Consider the following 20,444-nt stretch of genomic DNA (forward strand, 5'->3'; position numbering starts at 1 on the left):
ACAACATCTTCATTTATCTGTTTTTTTTTAAAGTACAATCATGACATATGTACTACATAGATATTATTGTAGCTGAACTTTTGTTAAATACAAAAAAGTCATATGACTTTGAAAATATTGCTTAGATTTGTTGAAATTGACAATAAAATCAGAGTATGCCAAATCATTAGAGTACCAGAAAATACCCTCAGACCCCAGAGGGTTAACAGTCCATCATTGGTGTATCTCGGGCATTTAAACTCGGCAGAGCCCATCCCTCTCCAAAGTTGATCAATGGACAGTTTAGAGTAGCCAGTTAGCCTAACTGCATGTCTTTGGACTGGGGGGGAACCGGAGCACCCGGAGGACACTCCGAACACTGTTTATTCAGTGTATTGGGTGGCATGGTGGTGTAATGGTTAGCACTGTCACTTCACAGCAAGAAGGTTCCAGGTTCGAACCTCATGGCTGACAGGGGCCTTTCTATGTGGACTTTGTGTGTTCTGTATGGGTTTCCTCTGGGTGCTCTGGTTTCCCCTGCAGTTCAAAGACATGCAGATTAGGTAAAATACTGGGGTTGTACAAGAAAGTGCATACTTAGCACCGGTCACAAGCCCGGATAGATTAGGGAGGTTTGTGTCAGGAAGGGCATCCGGTGTAAAAACCTATGCCAAATCAAATATGTGGAACAGATCTGCTATGGCAAACTGGAACCTATGGGAGCAGCCAAAAGATGTTGATGTTTATTCAGTGTATTCTCTTGTATGTAAAGAGAGTAATTTTAATAATCTTTCACCTGTAGTTCACATTGTGGAGCAAAGCCAGAAATTCAGTCCTAAACGCGATGAACACAACAGAAAACTCACATGACTGAAAGACGAGGATATGCATCTGTGTGTGTGTGTGTTGTAGGGGGAGTGGTCCTGAACTTATGTGCATTTAAGTGGCTCTGGGTTCAACCGGGCACCACAGCTTTCATCAGGAAGTCGCATCTGGCAGGTCATGCATGCCACTTCCTGTTCTGCAGACTTTTCCATATGATAAGAGATATTTGGCTGGACTATGGTACCATAGTGTTTCATTGATACTATCCTGGACTTTGTGGATCTCTAGGGACAAGCTGTGTAAATCACAGACCCTTTGATGATAATGATGATGATCCCAGTGTCCTCCTTTTCTTTATGGGTCACAAGAGAAAGGTATCTCACTCAACTCAGATACCCACACACCATAATCAGTGCATGAGAAACTTTTCAACTGGGATGAGACCTGTACATATCAGCCAGGAAACAGATCTGCACTGATTTAGAAGGAAATACCACACCTCTGCTGTCTTACCCAGTCCAGGATGAGCCAAAACACAGGAACCTGTTGCGATGATAGCATCTCTTCTGACTGAGTCGTCATCAGTCATGTATCGGTACAGCCACAACACAACCAGTTCTTACACACAGCACTGAAAAGAGAAGCATTACTTCTGCTCTGTGGCTTTTCTCTAAAGGTTATGTCAAACGTAAAGCATTTTTAGTCATCGTTGTCATGCTTATGTTTTAACCGCCATTTCAGTCCTTATCAGCTCAGGAGTTCTGCTAAGAACATGTTTAAACACTGTTGAATTTTTTTTTTTACTTGTGCACAGGTGAAGTTGAAACTCATGAAAATCACTTGAAATCACATTGGTTTTTGTGATGCACAATATGGATCCTTGTGTGCAGGTTTGCTAACAGATTAGCTACGTTAAAAAAGGGGAAGCCATGGCCTAATGGTTAGAGAAGCAGCTTTGGGACCAGAAGATTGCTGGTTTGATTCCCTGGACCAGCAGGAATGGCTGAAGTGCCCTTAAGCAAGGCACCTAACCTCTGGAAAAGAGCTTCTGCATTTCATTTCTACACTGTCAAAAGGGGTACAGTAGGAGTCCATTTCCCAAGGCGCAATCTACACTAATGTACCCCCTAGAGCTCCTTATTGGACCTCAAGGTAACTGTGTACCTTTTTAGGGCAAGAAAGGTACATATATGTTCCCAAACAGTATATAAAGGGTACAAATAAGTACCTTAGAGGGTCCTGTCCCAGCGACAAGTCATTGTACCCCTAAAGGTACAATAATGTACGTTATTTTCTGAGAGTGTAGAACTGTATTGTTACAGCAGATCCAGCTCATCATAGCTTGGCTGAGAAATGGCCAGAAAAATAGCCGTCTTGATGAAAATGGGAAGGAAAAAAAGTATGATGATCCAGCGAGTGATGGATTGGACAAAAGATTGGTACACACGTTTTTTTCAGGTTGCGGCTATGTCAAAGAATGCATGCTTGGCTTGATCTCTGCTGGTGATAACACATCCCATCTTTCATCACTCCAACAAAGCGGAACAGTGTGTATTGCGTGTGTTGTGGCTGTCCTGACACATGACTAATGACAACACAGTCACTGTTCTGGTCTGCCTTTACCTCATTTCTCACTGTTTTTATTGGTCATTCTGAACTCGGCAGTTTTTTTTTTTTTTTTGTATTTGATCCAGACTACAGGAACATAATGTCTGCTATGGACAGTGGACAGATCTGAGCGAACATCAAACCAAACACAGGAATCAAAGCCTGAATAATACAACATTGATCCCAGCAATTGTTTCTGTGAATCTGTCCTAGGATCAGGGTACATACACGCCAGAGAGGAAATACATCCCTCTGTTCAAACATGCTGATAGTCCTCGCTGCAGCCGCAGCACTTTGGCTCGGGGTCAGTCGACCATAGTATCGCTTGCCAAAATGGGTGGGCTATGATGGGAGGGGAGGAAATGACCAATCCTGTCAGAAAAAAAAAAAAATCACACTGGGTCACTGGAACGTTTGAATCAGAAGCTGGGTCAAACAGTGCATCTGGGTTTAGACAGGATGAGAAAAAGAGGTTTGCTGAGTGATTCAGAGCTAGATTAGTTAGAAGATGAGAAGATCTGTGTTAACCTCCTCCTGGCTTTTTATCCCTGCGCCCGAGGGAATGAAGTCATCCCACAGCCGGCTTTCTTAGCCACACTGTAAGCTGAAAACCTGACTTCCTGCATTCTTGTGTCCCTGATACAGCAAGCATGCATGCCTTTGTTATGACACGCTGAGATTATAATTTAATGTGGAAATGATGACATGTGAGCTTCTTGTGCTTTATAGTGTTATGGTAAAAATGATCATTTTTACCATATTTTCACAGAGCAAGTATTTGATAGCTTTATATTGCTTAGTTCTGGATCGTGTTTTTCAAAGTACAGACCCAAATCAAACAGGCTACTTGGATATTTTTTAAGGGACAAAAGTGCAAAAATTGGTGAGGAAAGGATAGTTCGATATCACAATGTACGTAACAGTTTAGAGAGAGCCTTTTGAAAGAAAAACTGTTTATACAATAACTGCTATAATATAAGTAATAACAGGAGCTAACTTGTATTGCAGACACCCCATAACATTCAGTTCAGTTATCAGTTATCCCTTGACTGCTGAAGTTGTAGGGTTGCCATGCTAGACTGGGTGGTCAACACCTTCCACTGGTCATGGTCCTCTGTGAGGCGAAGGAGAGTATCAAGGCTGCTGTCGGTCCAACTCTTGATGCCCAACCAAGCCTTTCTTGGTCTGCCTCATTGGCGCTTGCCTTCTACTGTGCCTTGGAGAATTGTTTTGGCTAGGCTCATATGTCCATACCAGCCGAGTTTTCTGCGCCTAATGACTGCTAAGAGCGGTTCCTGACTACCTGCAAGGATATTAACTTGTTGCCTGACATACTTGTTAGTCTTGTGCTCTGTATATGAGATGCGTAGCAGTCTCCTGAAGCACTTATGTTCAAACGCTTCAATTCTACGTTTGCAGTCTACTGTTAGGGTCCAACTCTCGCATCCATATAAGAGGATGGATACCACAAGAAATCTGTATAATTGGATCTTTACTGGGAAGCTGGTGTTGTTGCTCCTCCAGATCATATTCAGTCTTGTCATGGCAGAGGTAGCTAGGCTGAGTCTTATTCATTTCTCTTTGGTCGAGCTGCCTCCAGTTGCCTGTGTGGACCCAAGGTATTTAAAACTGTCCACTTGTTCCAGCTCCTGATTGTTCAGCATGATGTTTGTTGATGTGTCTTGTCTGGAACTGTTGACCAAAATCTTGCTCTTTTTGGAGCTGACCTCCATTCCATAGTCTGTGGAGGCTTCTTCCAGGCTGGTGGTGATCTTCTGGATCTCTGATTCACTGCCTCCTATCAGGGCAATGTCATCAGCAAAGCGCAGGTTACAGATTGGTCTGCCATTGATGCTTGTAGAGGGATGAAAGTCTGTCATTGTCTCCTGCATGATGTTTTCCAGGGAGTCGTTAAAGAGAGTCAAAGAGAGTCATAACATTAAAAATAACAATATATTGATTTTAAAAAATGATGTCAGTCCTTACATTAGTAAAACTGTTGTGGAATTAAAGAAGAAAGGCAGAATATCAGTACACCTGATTGTTTGTTTCATTTTTTTTAATATAAATAAAGCCAGTGAGGTGCTTGTAGAAATTAAGGTTTCATTAATAATAAAATGAATGATATATAATGTGCGTCTGCATCCTAAAGCAATGTTTATTTCATACACAAATGAAAATACATCTACAAACATCAGTTTGAATTCATGCCTTAATTATTGTTAGAGACAAAGTCGAGGTTATTATTCACAGATACTCACTGACCCTGAGACGGATGATTGTTTTAGTATAAATACTCGGGTGATTATTTCAATTTAAAAAAAAAAATCGTATTTAAAAACACAATTTATTTCTGTCTTCAAAAGCGGCATGCAAATATAATAAAGGCGCAGCACAGACTTATGTCACTTATGTATGCCAACTCACAGAAAATACTTTGTTTTGAAATAGATAAAATAAACCATAATTCCAACTTACCTTTGAATAGTTTTACACCAAACTTCGTAGCATCTTTAGTGCTTTTAAGAGCAGCATTTTCTTTCGTCATTCGTAATTCTTCCTCACTTACAGTGACAAAGTGTCTGTCTGGCTGCCATTTTGCCGAGTCACTTGAGGTGATTATCGAGAAATAGTCTGAATTTCTCGATCAATCAGCGTGCACAATTTCCCCTAATCCACCTGCATGTTTATACTACAAATATTTAGTAACATGCTGGAATTGAATTTATGCTAATTTATGTGGATGTGTTTTTAGTCATGGATGGAATAAACACTGGTTAATACAGGTGTATTATAAACACGTTATTTGTGTGTTCCCTTATATTGCTTCTTTGCATATGGATTGTTAATGCTCTAATTTTTGGGTAACAGAGTAAATCAACCAGCATTAGGAAGCCTTAAAGCTATACGACCTTTCATAAAATCGGTGAAATTTAGTTCCCTCTGAAATTTGATCATTGTGATACATGTTTATTTCTGTAATATCTCAAAAAAACAAAAACCCAGGCCATTCTGTGGCTGGGAAGTTATTTAATTTGAGGGGATTCCCGAGCAAATAATGTGCATGAAATCACTCGCTTCGTGCAGTCAAGCAGAAAGATGAAGTCAGTATGCGCATGCACAGGTTTACCTGTTTCTTCTTCTTCTTTTGGGTTTTACGGCAGCTGGCATCCACAGTGTTGCATTACTGCCATCTACAGGTTTACCTTTGACCGTGCACTGACAGTTCCATCATTCTGTCGCTAAACGAACAGCTGATCACACCGAGGTGCTCGCTGACCGTCGAAATTTATTAGTTTGGTCCTGCGTTTCCTTTCCTTTGCAACATAACGTCTTTTCTTCTCGCTTTCTGTTACTGTAGTCGGTCTTTCACGTTTCATTCGCACACTCACGTCCTCCATTTTTCTCTTCTGTTTCAAATTTGTATCCCACAATGCCTTTCGCGAACGGGGAAAGCCCACCACGTGATGCATGACGTAGTATCTTGAATTGGGTCATGGTGAAGCAGGAAAAAATAGCATTAATTTTTCTATTAAAAAAAACAAAATTGGAAGTCTGTGATTTGAATTTGGTAGCTTTCGGTCCACTAATCAAAAATAATTGGGTGTCGGGGAAAATTCTTTTTATCACCTACACTTGAAAAATCTGAAAGGCAGTCTAGCTTTAATGTAAAGCTTTACCTGAAAGTTAAAATGATTCAACTTCCTTAATTAAAAATCTATGGAAAAAAACCCCAAAACTTTTATACCGTTTTCATGTCTATTAATCTCTGTATCATGGCATGCCTTTTCTTTTTTTTTTGCTGCATTATTACACCTTTGCCCATCCATTTCTTTAGTGTTAATCTGCTGTTAATATTTGCAGTGCTTGATAATCGGAGGAGGACCCTGTGGCCTGCGTACTGCTATAGAGCTGGCTTTCCTTGGTGCCAAAGTAGTCGTGATCGAAAAGAGAGACACGTTTTCCAGGAACAATGTTCTGCACCTGTGGCCCTTCACCATACATGACCTCAGAGGCCTGGGGGCGAAGAAGTTTTATGGCAAGTTCTGTGCAGGCGCCATAGACCACATCAGTGAGTACTGAGTAATCTCTCTGTGCGCAGAACCCTTAGTAATTCACACATATGTGACGAGTCATGGAATCCACGGACACGTCAGCCAAAACGAATCCGAGAAAATCGCAAAAGAAGCATTAATGCTTCTTTTGCGATTTTCTCGGATTCGTTTCAGCCGACATGTGTCCGTGGATTCCATGACTCGTCACATATGTAGATAAAATATGCTGTTTTCATAGTACAACAGAAGTTCATGTTTTTATCGAGACGTAACTCTCCTTAGTTCTCTGTTTGCCTTTTTTTGTAAGCCCTTCCTCTTTTTGTGCTTCCTTGCTTTGATACTAATTTTATCAAGATTTTCTGATCTATTAATACAGACAATTCTTTGTAAAAGGTAAAAGATGAAGGTTTAATCAAGGATTCCAGGCATGATTACGAGTGCTAAGAGTTCTTGTGCTGACTGTGTTCGCTAGGTATTCGGCAGCTCCAGCTCATGCTCCTGAAGATTGCTTTGCTTTTGGGTGTTGAGTTCCACATCAATGTGGAGTTTATAAAGCTTCTCGAACCTCCAGAAGACCAGGAAAACGAGGGTAAGTTCGTCCGAGAACAAAACCTGATGCACCTCTGTCCTGTCCAACTGGTTAAACACCATCAGCACTTCAAAGGGCCTCTAATTGTATAGAGAAGACTTTCAAAAGTTAATATATTCACATGGCTTTCCTGTTCATCTGGTCTAACTAATATCAAGACCTGCCATTTCCATTTTTTGCCCATTTTCTAGATAATGGATGAGATAAATTTACAAGAATTACAGCACTGATGGTAATTTGATTTACAACCCCGTTTCCAAAAAAGTTGGGACGCTGTGTAAACTGTAAATAAAAACAGAATGTGATAATTTGCAAATCATGGAAACCCTATATTTTATTGAAAATAGTACAAAGACAACATATCAAATGGTGAAACTGAGAAATTTTATTGTTTTTTTTTTTTTTTGAAAAATGTATGCTCATTTTGAATTTGATGCCAGAAACACATTTCAAAAAAGTTGGGACAGGGGCATGTTTACCACTTGTATCATTTCACTTTTAGCAACACTCTGTAAACGTCTGGGAGCTGAGGAGACCAGTTGTTGTAGTTTTGAAAGAGAAATGTTGTCCCATTCTTGCCTGATATACAGTTTCAGTTGCTCAGCAGTTTGAGGTCTCCTTTGTCATATTTTGCACTTCATAATGCACAAATGTTTTAAATGGCAGACATGTCTGGACTACAGGCAGGCCAGTTTAGCACCCGGACTCTTCTACTATGGAGTCATGCAGTTTTAATATGTGCAGAAAGTGATTTGGCTTTGTCGTGTTGAAAGAAGGAAGGCCTTCCCTGCAAAAGATTTTGTCTGGATGGCAGCATATTGCTCTGAAACGTGTGCATATATCATTCAGCATTAATGATGCCTTCCCAAATGTACAAGCTACCCATATCATGTGCAGTAGTATGTAAATGCAGAGGTTTATTATCCAAGATTTATTGTATCGCAGTTCCCAAACAACTAAAACCCCAGAATTATATGTACATGATATAGCCAAACGTTTGTGGACACCTGACTATCACACTCGTGTGTGGGTCTTTTCTAAACTGTTGCCACAATGTTTGTTGAAGCACACAATTGAATGTCTTTGTAACTTCAATGTAGTAGGTTTCCCTTCATTGAAACTAAGAGGCCCAAACCTGTTCCAGCATGACAATGCCCCTGTGCACAAAGCAGGCATCATAAAGACATAGTTTGTCAAGATTGGAGTGGAAGAACTGGACTGGCCTGCACCAAGCCCTGACCTCAACCCCTCTGTGTAGTATGAACTGTGTGTCAGGCCTCCTCACCTGACCTCACTAATGCTCATGTGGCTGAATAGGCAAATCCCCACAGCCACACTCCAAAATCTAGTGGAAAGCTTTCCCGGAAGACTGAAGGTTATTATAAGAGCAAAGGAGGACTAAATCTGGACTGGGCTGTTCAACAAAAACATATGGGTGTGATGGTTAGGTGCCCATGCACATATGGTCATATAATATATCTTGGCTGAGTGCACGTTTATCACTTTCCTAAAATATACCACAATCCATGAAGTAATAGCAGATTCTCTGGAGGTTATCATGTGGTGACAGGTGTATAAGCACACATAATAGAACATGACTCAAAAGTCTATAAAGGAATATCTTGCCAGTTTGACATGCCAGGGTATTAATTATTAGTGGATACGCAGAAAAGATGTTTCATTTAACAGCAGTGCACACCAAATCAAAGGTGTGCACCAGTACCTGTTAATGCAGACTTTATCAGATACACTGTATGGCCAAAAGTATGTCAACATCTGACCGTCACATCCATATGTGGGCCTTTCCGAAACTGTTGGAAGCACACAATTGTCTAGAATGTTTTTCTATTATGTTGCATTACAATTGGTGCAATGGCCCATGAACAAAGTGAGCTCCATGAAGACATGGTTTGCCAAAGTTGGAAAAGAAGAACCAGAGTGGCCTGCACAGAGCCCTGACCTCAATCTCATTGAACACCTTTGGAATGAATTGGAACGCTGACTGTGTGCCAAACCTTCTCACTCAACACCAGTGCCCTTGTGGCAGCCGTGCTCCAAAATCTAGTGGAAAGCCTTCCCAGAAGAGCAGGGTCAGTTATAGCAGTAAAGATGGGACCGACTCCATATTAACACTCATGGCTTTGGAATTAGTGCCGAGAGTGAAGTGGCTGGGATGAGAGTCAGCACCTCCAAGTCTGAGGCCATGGCTCTCTGCCAGAAAATGGTGGAGTGCTCCCTCCGGGTTGGGAGTGAGTTGCTGCCCCAAGTGAAGGAGTTCAGGTATCTCGGGGTCTTGTTCACAAGTGATGGTAAAATGGAGCGTGAGATGGACAGGCGGATTGGGGCGGCATCAACACTAATGCGGGCGTTGTGCCGGTCTGTCGTGGTGAAGAGGGAGCTGAGCCGGAAGGCAGAGCTTTCGATTTACCAGTCAATCTACATTCCAGTCCTCACCTATGGTCATGAACTTTGGGTAGTGACCAAAAGAATGAGATCACGGATACAAGCGGCTGAAATGAGCTTTCTCCCTAGGGTACTGTAGCTGGGCTCACCCTTAGAGATGGGGCGAGGAGCTCAGACATCTGGAGGGATCTCGAAGTAGAGTTGCTGCTCTTTCATGTCGAAAGGAGTCAGTTGAGGTGGTTCGGGCATCTGATTAGGATGTCTCCTGGGCACCTTCCTTTGGAGGTTTTCCAGGCACGTTCAACTGGGAGGAGACCTCGGGGTAGACCCAGAACATGTTAGAGAGATTATAGATCTCATCTGGCCTGGGAGTGCCTTGGGAGCCCCCAGGAGGAACTGGAAAGCATTGCTGGGGAGAGGGACACCTGGTAAGCAGGGAACCCTGCTTAGCCTGCTGCCACCGCAACCCGACTTCAGATACAGTAAGCAGAAGAAAATGGATGGATGGATGCGTTTTGGAATTAGATGTTCAGCAAGCACATAGGTGTGTGGTGATCAGGTATCCACACACTTTTGGCCACATAGTGAACACATTGCATGTAGGGCATTGGATAGGGTGCACAGTGACACTATTTTATACCCTATGTAGAGCGCACATAAAGTGAACAGTAAGCCATTTGGGAATTGAAAGAATTGAAGGTAAAAGGATAAAAGATGAAAACGAAACAAGAAATTGTTGAATAAAACTGTGATGATGACATCGGTGCTATTTTTTTTTCTCCACCCCAATGTCCTGTATCAGCTCACATGGTCCAGTAAAAAGCAAAAACATGCGGGCTTGCTGTCAGTTCACTGAACCAAGCATTCTCACTCTGGTAGCAGAAAAGTGTTAGCACAGGCAAATTTGACTTTCACAATCAGGTCAAAAAAAAAAAAAAAAGAGAGACTCAACCCACCCAGAAATATCACTTACAAAATTAGAGCTCGGAACCTGAAATATTGTAGATTTGCATTTTAGAGCCAGTATAAATGATGGCAATAGAACCAGACACAGGTGAAACTAAAGCCAATACAGATCCAAGGGCGTGTCCTGGGTGCTGCCAGAGCAGGTGAGCCAAAACAGGAAGGCTCGGAGCCGTGCACTTCGTTTAGTGGATCACACAGTGGTCGGTTTTCCATTATTCCCCATGTGATGCGTACCTCCATCTCACCAGACCATGCTAAGGCAAAACACAAGGCTTTCTGCTCCTCTTAAACACTGCCATAACCATCACCATGACAACCAACCAACCAACAGCGGCTGTTAATGTAATTTTTAATGCCTGCGGAAAATTGCCGTTTTCAGCCAGTGCTCTCCTCCCAGGTGCAGAGCATCTACAGGGTCAGTACACTGCTCTGTTCCGTTTAACGAGAATGATGGCTCGTTACGTTGTTGACGGATTTTAATGAGCTCATCGGTGTAATTAGAAACAACACGCTTTTAGATGAAGTAATGCTTTTTGTGTGATTTCAAGCTGATCTTTTCTGGAGCTGTGTTGCTCAGAAACTGTTGATTAGACTGCTCGTCTGTCTATTCATCAGGGACATGAGTCAGCTAATGAAAACAAGAAGCCTTGCTAAATTAAACCCTTTAGCTGTTGTGACCTTGTACCGCGGCCTTGAGAAGTCACGCAGTTCAGTCAGATCATGTACTCTTTGGTCAATATCTATTTTTCACATTCCCTCATATTCTGCTGGGGTTTGAGAGATCCAAGAGTCTCATGAACAGTGCCAAAACTCCCCACAACCTTGTTTTATCAGCTTTATACATAATGACTTTTCCTCACTGCTCATAAACATCGTGTGACTTGCTAACATGAAAATTAAGCACAAATTCATTCCTTTGCTTTTGCGATAAAAGATGATTAAATGCAGTTGTTTGGATGTTTTGTATAGCAGATTAGTCTAACAGACAGTCTGTTACCGGACCACAACTGTGCAAATTGTAAGTACAGTACAACCCCGATTCTAAAAAAGTTGGGACAAAGTACAAATTGTAAATAAAAACAGAATGCAATGATGTGGAAGTTTCAAAATTCCATATTTTATTCAGAATAGAACATAGATGACATATCAAATGTTTAAACTGAGAAAATGTATCATTTAAAGAGGAAAATTAGGGGATTTTAAATTTCATGACAACAACACATCTCAAAAAAGTTGGGACAAGGCCATGTTTACCACTGTAAGACATCCCCTTTTCTCTTTACAACAGTCTGTAAACGTCTGGGGACTGAGGAGACAAGTTGCTCAAGTTTAGGGATAGGAATGTTCACCCATTTTCTTGTCTAATGTAGGATTCTAGTTGCTCACCTGTCTTAAATCTTTTTTGTCACATCTTCCATTTTATGATGCGCCAAATGTTTTCTATGGGTGAAAGATCTGGACTGCAGGCTGGCCAGTTCAGTACCCGGACCCTTCTTCTACGCAGCCATGATGCTGTAATTGATGCAGTATGTGGTTTGGCATTGTCATGTGGGAAAATGCAAGGTCTTCCCTGAAAGAGACGTCGTCTGGATGGGAGCATATGTTGCTCTAGAACCTGGATATACCTTTCAGCATTGATGGTGTCTTTCCACATGTGTAAGCTGCCCATGCCACACGCACTAATGCAACCCCATACCATCAGAGATGCAGGCTTCTGAACTGAGCGCTGATAACAACTTGGGTCGTCCTTCTCCTCTTTAGTCTGAATGACACGGCGTCCCTGATTTCCATAAAGAACTTCAAATTTTGATTCGTCTGACCACAGAACAGTTTTCCACTTTGCCACAGTCCATTTTAAATGAGCCTTGGCCCAGAGAAGACGTCTGCGCTTCTGGATCATGTTTAGATACGGCTTCTTCTTTGAACTATAGAGTTTTAGCTGGCAACAGCGGATGGCACGGTGAATTGTGTTCACAGATAATGTTCTCTGGAAATATTCCTGAGCCCATTTTGTGATTTCCAATACAGAAGCATGCCTGTATGTGATGCAGTGCCGTCTAAGGGCCCGAAGATCACGGGCACCCAGTATGGTTTTCCGGCCTTGACCCTTACGCACAGAGATTCTTCCAGATTCTCTGAATCTTTTTTAAAGATATTTTTTTGGGCTTTTTTCACCTTTATTGAATAGGACAGTGCAGAGACAGGACAGGAAATGAGCAGGAGAGAGAGACGGGGAGGGACCGGGAAATGACCTCGGGCCGGAATCGAACCCGGGTTCCCGGATCCACGGCACGGCGCGGCGCCCCAGCCACGACACCCCGGATTCTCTGAATCTTTTTGGGCTTTTTTCACCTTTATTGAATAGGACAGTGCAGAGACAGGACAGGAAATGAGCAGGAGAGAGAGACGGGGAAGGACCGGGAAATGACCTCGGGCCGGAATCGAACCCGGGTCTCCGGATCCACGGCACGGCGCGGCGCCCCAGCCAACCGAGCCACGACACCCCGGATTCTCTGAATCTTTTGATGATATTATGCACTGTAGATGATGATATGTTCAAACTCTTTGCAATTTTACACTGTCGAACTCCTTTCTGATATTGCTCCACTATTTGTCGGTGCCGAATTAGGGGGATTGGTGATCCTCTTCCCATCTTTACTTCTGAGAGCCGCTGCCACTCCAAGATGCTCTTTTTATACCCAGTCATGTTAATGACCTATTGCCAGTTGACCTAATGAGTTGCAATTTGGTCCTCCAGCTGTTCCTTTTTTGTACCTTTAACTTTTCCAGCCTCTTATTGCCCCTGTCCCAACTTTTTTGAGATGTGTTGCTGTCATGAAATTTCAAATGAGCCAATATTTGGCATGAAATTTCAAAATGTCTCACTTTCAACATTTGATATGTTGTCTATGTTCTATTGTGAATACAATATCAGTTTTTGAGATTTGTAAATTATTGCATTCCGTTTTTATTTACAATTTGTACTTTGTCCCAACTTTTTTGGAATCGGGGTTGTAGATGTGGATAACAGCATATGAACATGAGTCAGTAATGACACAAGTACAGAACTGTACAGTACAGAAGGTATCTTAACGTGCACTAAGCACAAATCTGAAGACCAAAACTAAGTTAAGTATTGTAAATGTTTACTCCACTTATAAATCATGAAATATTTTATAATTTGGTGTAATGATAATGTTTTGTTGTTATTTACAGTTTTTATTCTGTTTATATTTTGAGGGGAAAAAAGGAGGATTAATGTTCCAGTCATTTTGTCTCTATTGGAGTTTTTTTTTTTAATTTGGGCTTATTTTTAATTGGCATTACATAAGAAAAAAGATGCTAAATAAATAAATAAACCATTATTATTATTATTATTATTATTATTATTATCCCCTTTGGACATAATGTGTACAATTGTACATATGAAGTTCCATAATGTCTGGCCTGCACGCTGTGGCGCGTGCACCAGAAGGTGCGCCTCAGGTTGTGCACGCGGCTGACAAGGCGCACCTGAACTCTATTAGAGAGCTAAGGGTTGGGCTATTTAAGGACTGCGCTGATACTAAGGCGATGCGAAGTATTACGCCACGTTCAGTGCGCATTACCAAGCCTTTATTCCCGTGTTTGTGGTTTTCCTGGTTTCTCGACTCCTGTTCCTGTTTCTAGTTCTCGTTCTGCCTACGACATCCTGTTTGCGCCTCGACCGACCCTTTGCCTGTTTTCTTGTTTATGACCTTGCCTGCCGATTTGAACTGTTTGCCTTTTGTGTTTTTGTATTCATCTCATCTCATCTCATCTCATTATCTGTAGCCGCTTATAAACACTTCTGCACATACAGCCGCCTCCCTCGCGTACTTGACACATAGCATGAAGTTCCATACCATTTTTCCTTGTGTCTGAAGAGGTTGTTGTTATTATTATTATTACGCTTGCAAAGCACTGCATTGTTGTTGTTGTTGTTTGCTGTTGTAAAACAGCAATAAAATACTACTGCAGATATATGTATATCAGTCAGTTGGTTGAGTTCAATGCCCGAACTGATAATCACATCATCAGTTTTTCTCTGGCTAATCAGACACAAGGTACGCCACCACTCTTGCCAGAGTGGTTGGGGGTAAGGTGCTTTTCTCAAGGGCACTTAAGCAGTCCTGCTGGTCCAGGGAATCGAACCAGCAACCTTTTGGTCCCAAAGTTGTTTCTCTAACCATTATGACATACAGTATACCGGTATATATCCTATCTCAAAGTCCCTCCCATGCTACAATCTGGTCTTCCTAGGCAGTCTCCTGTCCCAGTACTAACTCTTTAAGGCGTATGGATGTGGCGCCAATCTCCGTTTCAATAGCCCTCGGTCTCTCACCTATAGAGATCTTGCAGTCACGTGACCGGAAAGTACACAACCGCCATCTTGTCGGTCAAAAACACCGCTGAATACTGCTGCACTCGTGTACAGAATGGATCAATTTCAACCGACGGACTACACGGCTCATTTTTCTCATGAACAGATAACTAGATATATGTCTAAAATAAACGATCTACAGATTAATGACCCTTATGGCTTACCGGACGGAGTTTTCACGACCGGATTTTGAACTGCCAGCGGAATACCCAGACGTGTATAATTACCTCATTAACTTTCCCTCGCTGTTCAGTGGTGAAGCACTGCGTGCCTATAAATCTCTGGACAGTTATCTTTACAGAAATTCAGGATTTGTCAGCGACTCAGATGTGGCATCTTGTAAACAAGAATCCTCATTGGATGGGTAAGTCACTTAAGTATTGAGTATAGCACTGACCAGCCGATTATAGAATAGAATAAGGTAATTCCAGCTGTAATTCCAAATCGTCTGTGTTGTTTACATGGATCTGGCGTTGGAGAGGTAGAGGCTTAGCAGTGGAGGTTTGAGTGGCTGTTTTCTGAGCTTAGTCAACAGGCCGGCTCTGCAGCCTCGCTTTTGCTTCCGCTCCCGGCGCCGCCTCCTTCGCTTTGCCTCCGATAACAATCCACAGAGACCCCGCTGGTCTCGCTATCTCGTCCGGAATGTTGTGCATGCGATGGAAATCACTACAAACCATCATTTTCTGCTGGAAACCAATGTCCAGTAAGTCCATACGGTTGTAGTGGATATTGAAGTCCGGTACAGACGAACAACACGCAAAAATACACACAAAAAACATAAAAAACGTGCACAGGTAGGGAGAGCTTGTAGCCGCAGCCGTTGTAGTAGAATTGTATATAGTAGGGTTTTCCGGAAGAAAAGGTAGAAGTAAAAGTAGAAGTAGAAGGCGGAATATGGCGTTTGACCGACAAGATGGCGTCTGTCACAGTCTGGATCGGCTGTGACGTCACATGCAAGTGCTCCATACAAACTTATTTTATTCTACATTATCGAGTCAGTCCAAAAACATTTTAGAGTTCCAAACGCTCACTTTCCAGCACAAAATTAAATGTTACAGGAAAAAAAAAAGTTTGTATCTGAGCAGCATATTTCATAAGAGAGCACTTTTCAGATTAAAAAAGAAAACATAATGAAGGCTCCCGGATTTTGGTGCAAAATGAAGAAGCGAGTGCGACAGTCAAAGTGTCCAGAAGAACTGTGGCTGGTTCTGTAAGATGCTCAGTAAAACCTACAGCTCATTTCCACATAAAACTGCACTCGTTGTACCTTAGACTACTTTTTTTTAAAGCAAAGGGTCGTTTCACACCAAATATTGACTTTGTTTCATTTATTATGGCTTACTGCTTACTATTTATAGTATTTTTTAATGTTGAAACATTTACTTACAAACCATTTTCACTCTACAGCATTTCTTTACATACACTGTAAAAAATGATTTGTTGTTTTAACTTAAAGTTAGTACCCGGGCTGCCTTAAAATTTTGAGCTCATTGAAATTAATATAGTAAGTTAACACAATGAGGCAAACAATTTAACTTACTATATGAATTTCAATGAACTCAAAATTTTACGGCAGCCTGGGTATTAACTTTTTTTAAGTTAAAACAACAAATCATTTTTTACAGTGTATACCTAAGACTTTTGCACAGTACCGTAAATGTATGTGTGTGTGTGTGTGTGTATACAAATTTATTATTACTATTATTATTGATGGCGGCACGGTGGTGTAGTGGTTAGCGCTGTCGCCTCACAGCAAGAAGGTCCGGGTTCGAGCCCCATAGCTGGCGAGGGCCTTTCTGTGCGAAGTTTGCATGTTCTCTCTGTGTCCGCGTGGATTTCCTCCGGGTGCTCCGGTTTCCCCCACAGTCCAAAGACATGCAGGTTAGGTTAACTGGTGACTCTAAATTGACCGTAGGTGTGAATGTGAGTGTGAATGGTTGTCTGTGTCTATGTGTCAGCCCTGTGATGACCTGGCGACTTGTCCAGGGTGTACCCCGCCTTTCGCCCGTAGTCAGCTGGGATAGGCTCCAGCTTGCCTGCGACCCTGTAGAACAGGATAAAGCGGCTACAGATAATGAGATGAGATTATTATTGATCATATGCATTAGCTTCTAAATGGACTGATACACATTTAATTAACCTACATATTTTAACTATAGTGTGTTTAACATGTATAACACACGTGCATGTTTTTGCGTTACAGGTCCTGGTTGGAAGGCGGAGATCCGGCCGTCAGATCACCCTATAGCTGACTTTGATTTCGATGTTGTAATCGGGGCTGATGGGAGACGAAACACACTCGAAGGTACAGTAATGTCTAATGATTTCTGTTTTGTACAGAGAACTTCACAGAAGTCATTAGAAGCCCCTTAAATTAACCTCTACTACAGCAAATGCACACTTGGGATCTTGCATGTTTACACAGTAACCAAGTAGCTATAATTATCGCTGTTCTATAAATATAGAGGAAATGTTCCAGAGGCAACCAAAACAACTCTGAATATGATATGGGAGCATGGCAACACAAATAGCATGCCACTTTGCCTTGTGTTTGTTGAGAAGTTGTGTAAACAAGCCACAGCACTCTACAAAACTCCAGGGCATTTTTAAACATCCTCTATGACAAAATAAAGTCTTCAGACAAAACCCAGGAGGTATCTCTGCCTCACGCTCCTTATCAGTCATGGAGCTTAAACGACTCTGACTGAGAGAAACTTGGCTGTTGCGCTTGGACTTTGCTCCCTCGCCATTCCGACTGGACTGTTTCATCTAGGAGAGCTACAAAGCCATAAAATTAAGTCCTGCTCTGTAAAACGATATCCCATGATGTCAGAGGATTTTGCTCAACATTTGGTTATAATATGAAAGCGGCAGATCAGAGTCAGATCCTGAATAGTGCTGTGGGCCGACGCTGGCTGGCCATTGTTCGGTGGATGACGCTTGACTGTTGGATTCTTTCCCTCATACCCGTCATCTTTTTACCTATCCTCTAAACAGATGCTTATTCCTAATAAGGTTATTCTCAGGCTCCTCCAAAATGATGACCCATTTACTTTCCTGCACATTTATGAGAAACTTTGAGGGGGGAAAACATGCTTTTGCGGGTTTGTTTTCTGCTGTAATCAGGCTGCTTTGGCCAATCTGGTGGAAGTTAAATATATCCTTGTCTGAGGCCTCACGGTCATGCAAGGAAAGCGCAGCTGCTTTTGGAGACACTGGTGTGGGCGTGCGCATGTATGACGTCTCTTTGAATTAATTTGGAAAATAATTAAACGCAAATCTGGCTCAAGAGCAAACTTGCAGAGCCTCATGCATTAATTTGGAGGACAGGAGAGCAGAAATGTGTGAGCTTTGGAGCTGGAGGTTCATGAGTAGTCTCACCTTTAAGGCATTAAATCCCACACTGGATGCAGGAATGCTGTGGAAATGAATGAACAACCTGCGCTGTATCAGTTACTTCAGTCAAGCACTAAAGGAAACGTGTGGTTCCCTCCTCTCAAGGTTCTGATAGATCAAGTGAGATAGCCATGGCCACTGTGCAGCTCCACGTCCTATTCCTTCAAACCGTTTATATCTTTGTGGTGAAGCCAAACTTTCCAGAGCCTAAAATAACTAGCCTGTGATTTTAGGTAGCTTTTGATTGCAGTTGGATTAGCATGCCTTTGCCTGGATGGAAAGGAAAAATGCCACAGCGCTCACTTCCATACTGTCTCTCTCTCTCTCTCTCTCTCTCTCTCTCTCCTTCCTTCTTAAAAGGAATGCTTGCACTTGTACTTTCACATTTGCTCGCTCCCATTTGCTTTATTCACTCTTTCCATCACAGACATTTGACTTCCAAATTCTTGCTTTCCAATTGGGCTTGTTTCACAAGAACATTTTAGTCGCTGTCAAGAAAAAGCACCACATTAGGCACCTGCATCTACAAACAGTATGCGCCAACACAAGCCGATTTGTGTTAGAAATTATGCCCGGTTATCTATTTAAAATGTTCTCCAGAGTTGAAAATTCTGATGAGTCAGTGCATCAATCAGCCAATAGGAGATGGTTTGGTCATTCTTGCTGATGTGAAGCTGGATAGTGATGAAACTAACATCCAGATCTGCACCTTCCATCCATCCATCATCTGTACTGCTTATCCATCAGGCTCATGGGGGAAGCTGGAACTAATCCCAGCTGGCTTCGTGCAAGGTGTGGTATATCTTGAGCAGGTCGCCAATCTATTATACGGCTGACACAGAGACAAACAACCATTCACACTCACGTTCACACCTATGGACAATTTAAAATAGCCAGTTGACCGAATCCATATGTCTTTGGACTGTGGGAGGAAACCAGAGCACCCAGAGAAAACCCAAGCAGGCATGGTGAGAACATGCAAACTCCTTACAGTGAAGCCCCGGTCAGCTACGAAGTTCGAACCCAGAACCTTCTTGTTGTGAGGCGACAGTGCAATCCATCTCAATAATCTGTGGTGAGCCTCTGCAACATTTATCTCAAAGACATTTTGAGGCTAGCTTTGATGAAATGATCAAATGAAACACTGTCTGAGGTTAATGAAATTGATCAATATCATACATGAAGTGAGGGCGGCACGGTGGTGTAGTGGTTAGCACTGTCGCCTCACAGCAAGAAGTTCGAGTCCAGCGGCCGACGAGGGGTTTCTGTGTGGAGTTTGCATGTTCTCCCCGTGTCTGCGTGGGTTTCCTCCGGGTGCTCCGGTTTCCCCCACAGTCCAAAGACATGCAGGTTAGGCTAATTGGTGGCTCTAAATTGACCGTAGGTGTGAATGTGAGTGTGAATGGTTGTTTGTTTCTATGCATCAGCTCTGCGATGACCTGGCGACTTGTCCAGGGTGTACCCCGCCTCTCGCCCATAGTCAGCTGGGATAGGCTCCAGCTTGCCTGCAACCCTGTACAGGATAAGCGGCTACAGATAACGGATGGACATCATCAATGGCAAATGAATTACCCCAAATATAATCCTATATAAATAATATCTTTCATCTTCGGCGTTTCCCTTTTTTGCTCAAGACATGCATTCTAAACCACTGAACTAAATTGTACATTACTACTGGTGGCCTACTGAACATAATATTCCATAGGTGACGGTATGGTAGTCTGGCTAACGCGACTTCAAAGCTCTGCAAGCATTTGGTCTGGCAAAGCTATTAAGCCCAACCGTTTCCCAAAGCGTGTGGTTGACCCGCCTCCCTGAAATGCCTCAGTTTGCTACTGGTCGAAGCCAGAAAAGGCTGTGACGAAGCTTAAACCAATCACATCACTCTTTCCTCTGACGTATGTGACGCGACGGGGCTAACTGGTAGATTAAACCATAGACATCCTATTATTAAACTCTTACCGAAGCCGGTCGGAAGCAAGGCGAAAACGTCCTTCCTTTCAATAAATACCTCCAGGGCTGCTCTTTGCTCCGTTTTCAATGAGAACTTCCCGTTGAATGCTTTCAATACAGCATTCGTGAATGAAGCGCTTCCGGCATAGATTCTGTAAACAATCTATGGCTTCCGGTCGCAGTTCTACTACGTCAGTGCCTTGAACACGCCTCTACCCAGGGCCGTTGGAGATGCTCAAAGTTGATTGGCTCCCGATTTTTCAGGAGC

At 42.4% G+C, this 20,444-nt stretch overlaps 1 protein-coding gene across 5 annotated transcripts in view; it reads left to right on the plus strand.

The window, feature by feature from the left end:
• mical2a (microtubule associated monooxygenase, calponin and LIM domain containing 2a) overlaps positions 1 to 20,444 on the plus strand; it is a 138,443-nt gene that overhangs the window by 37,670 nt on the left and 80,329 nt on the right. For all 5 annotated transcript variants that reach the window (XM_060940960.1, XM_060940956.1, XM_060940958.1 and 2 more), the window contains exons 3-5: positions 6,277 to 6,484; positions 6,940 to 7,056; positions 17,031 to 17,132. In XM_060940960.1, coding sequence (XP_060796943.1) covers positions 6,277 to 6,484; positions 6,940 to 7,056; positions 17,031 to 17,132 — 427 coding nt within the window. The remainder of the gene's footprint in view (positions 1 to 6,276; positions 6,485 to 6,939; positions 7,057 to 17,030; positions 17,133 to 20,444) is intronic.

This window comes from Neoarius graeffei, chromosome 15, assembly GCF_027579695.1.
Source record: "Neoarius graeffei isolate fNeoGra1 chromosome 15, fNeoGra1.pri, whole genome shotgun sequence".
Taxonomy (NCBI): domain Eukaryota; kingdom Metazoa; phylum Chordata; class Actinopteri; order Siluriformes; family Ariidae; genus Neoarius; species Neoarius graeffei.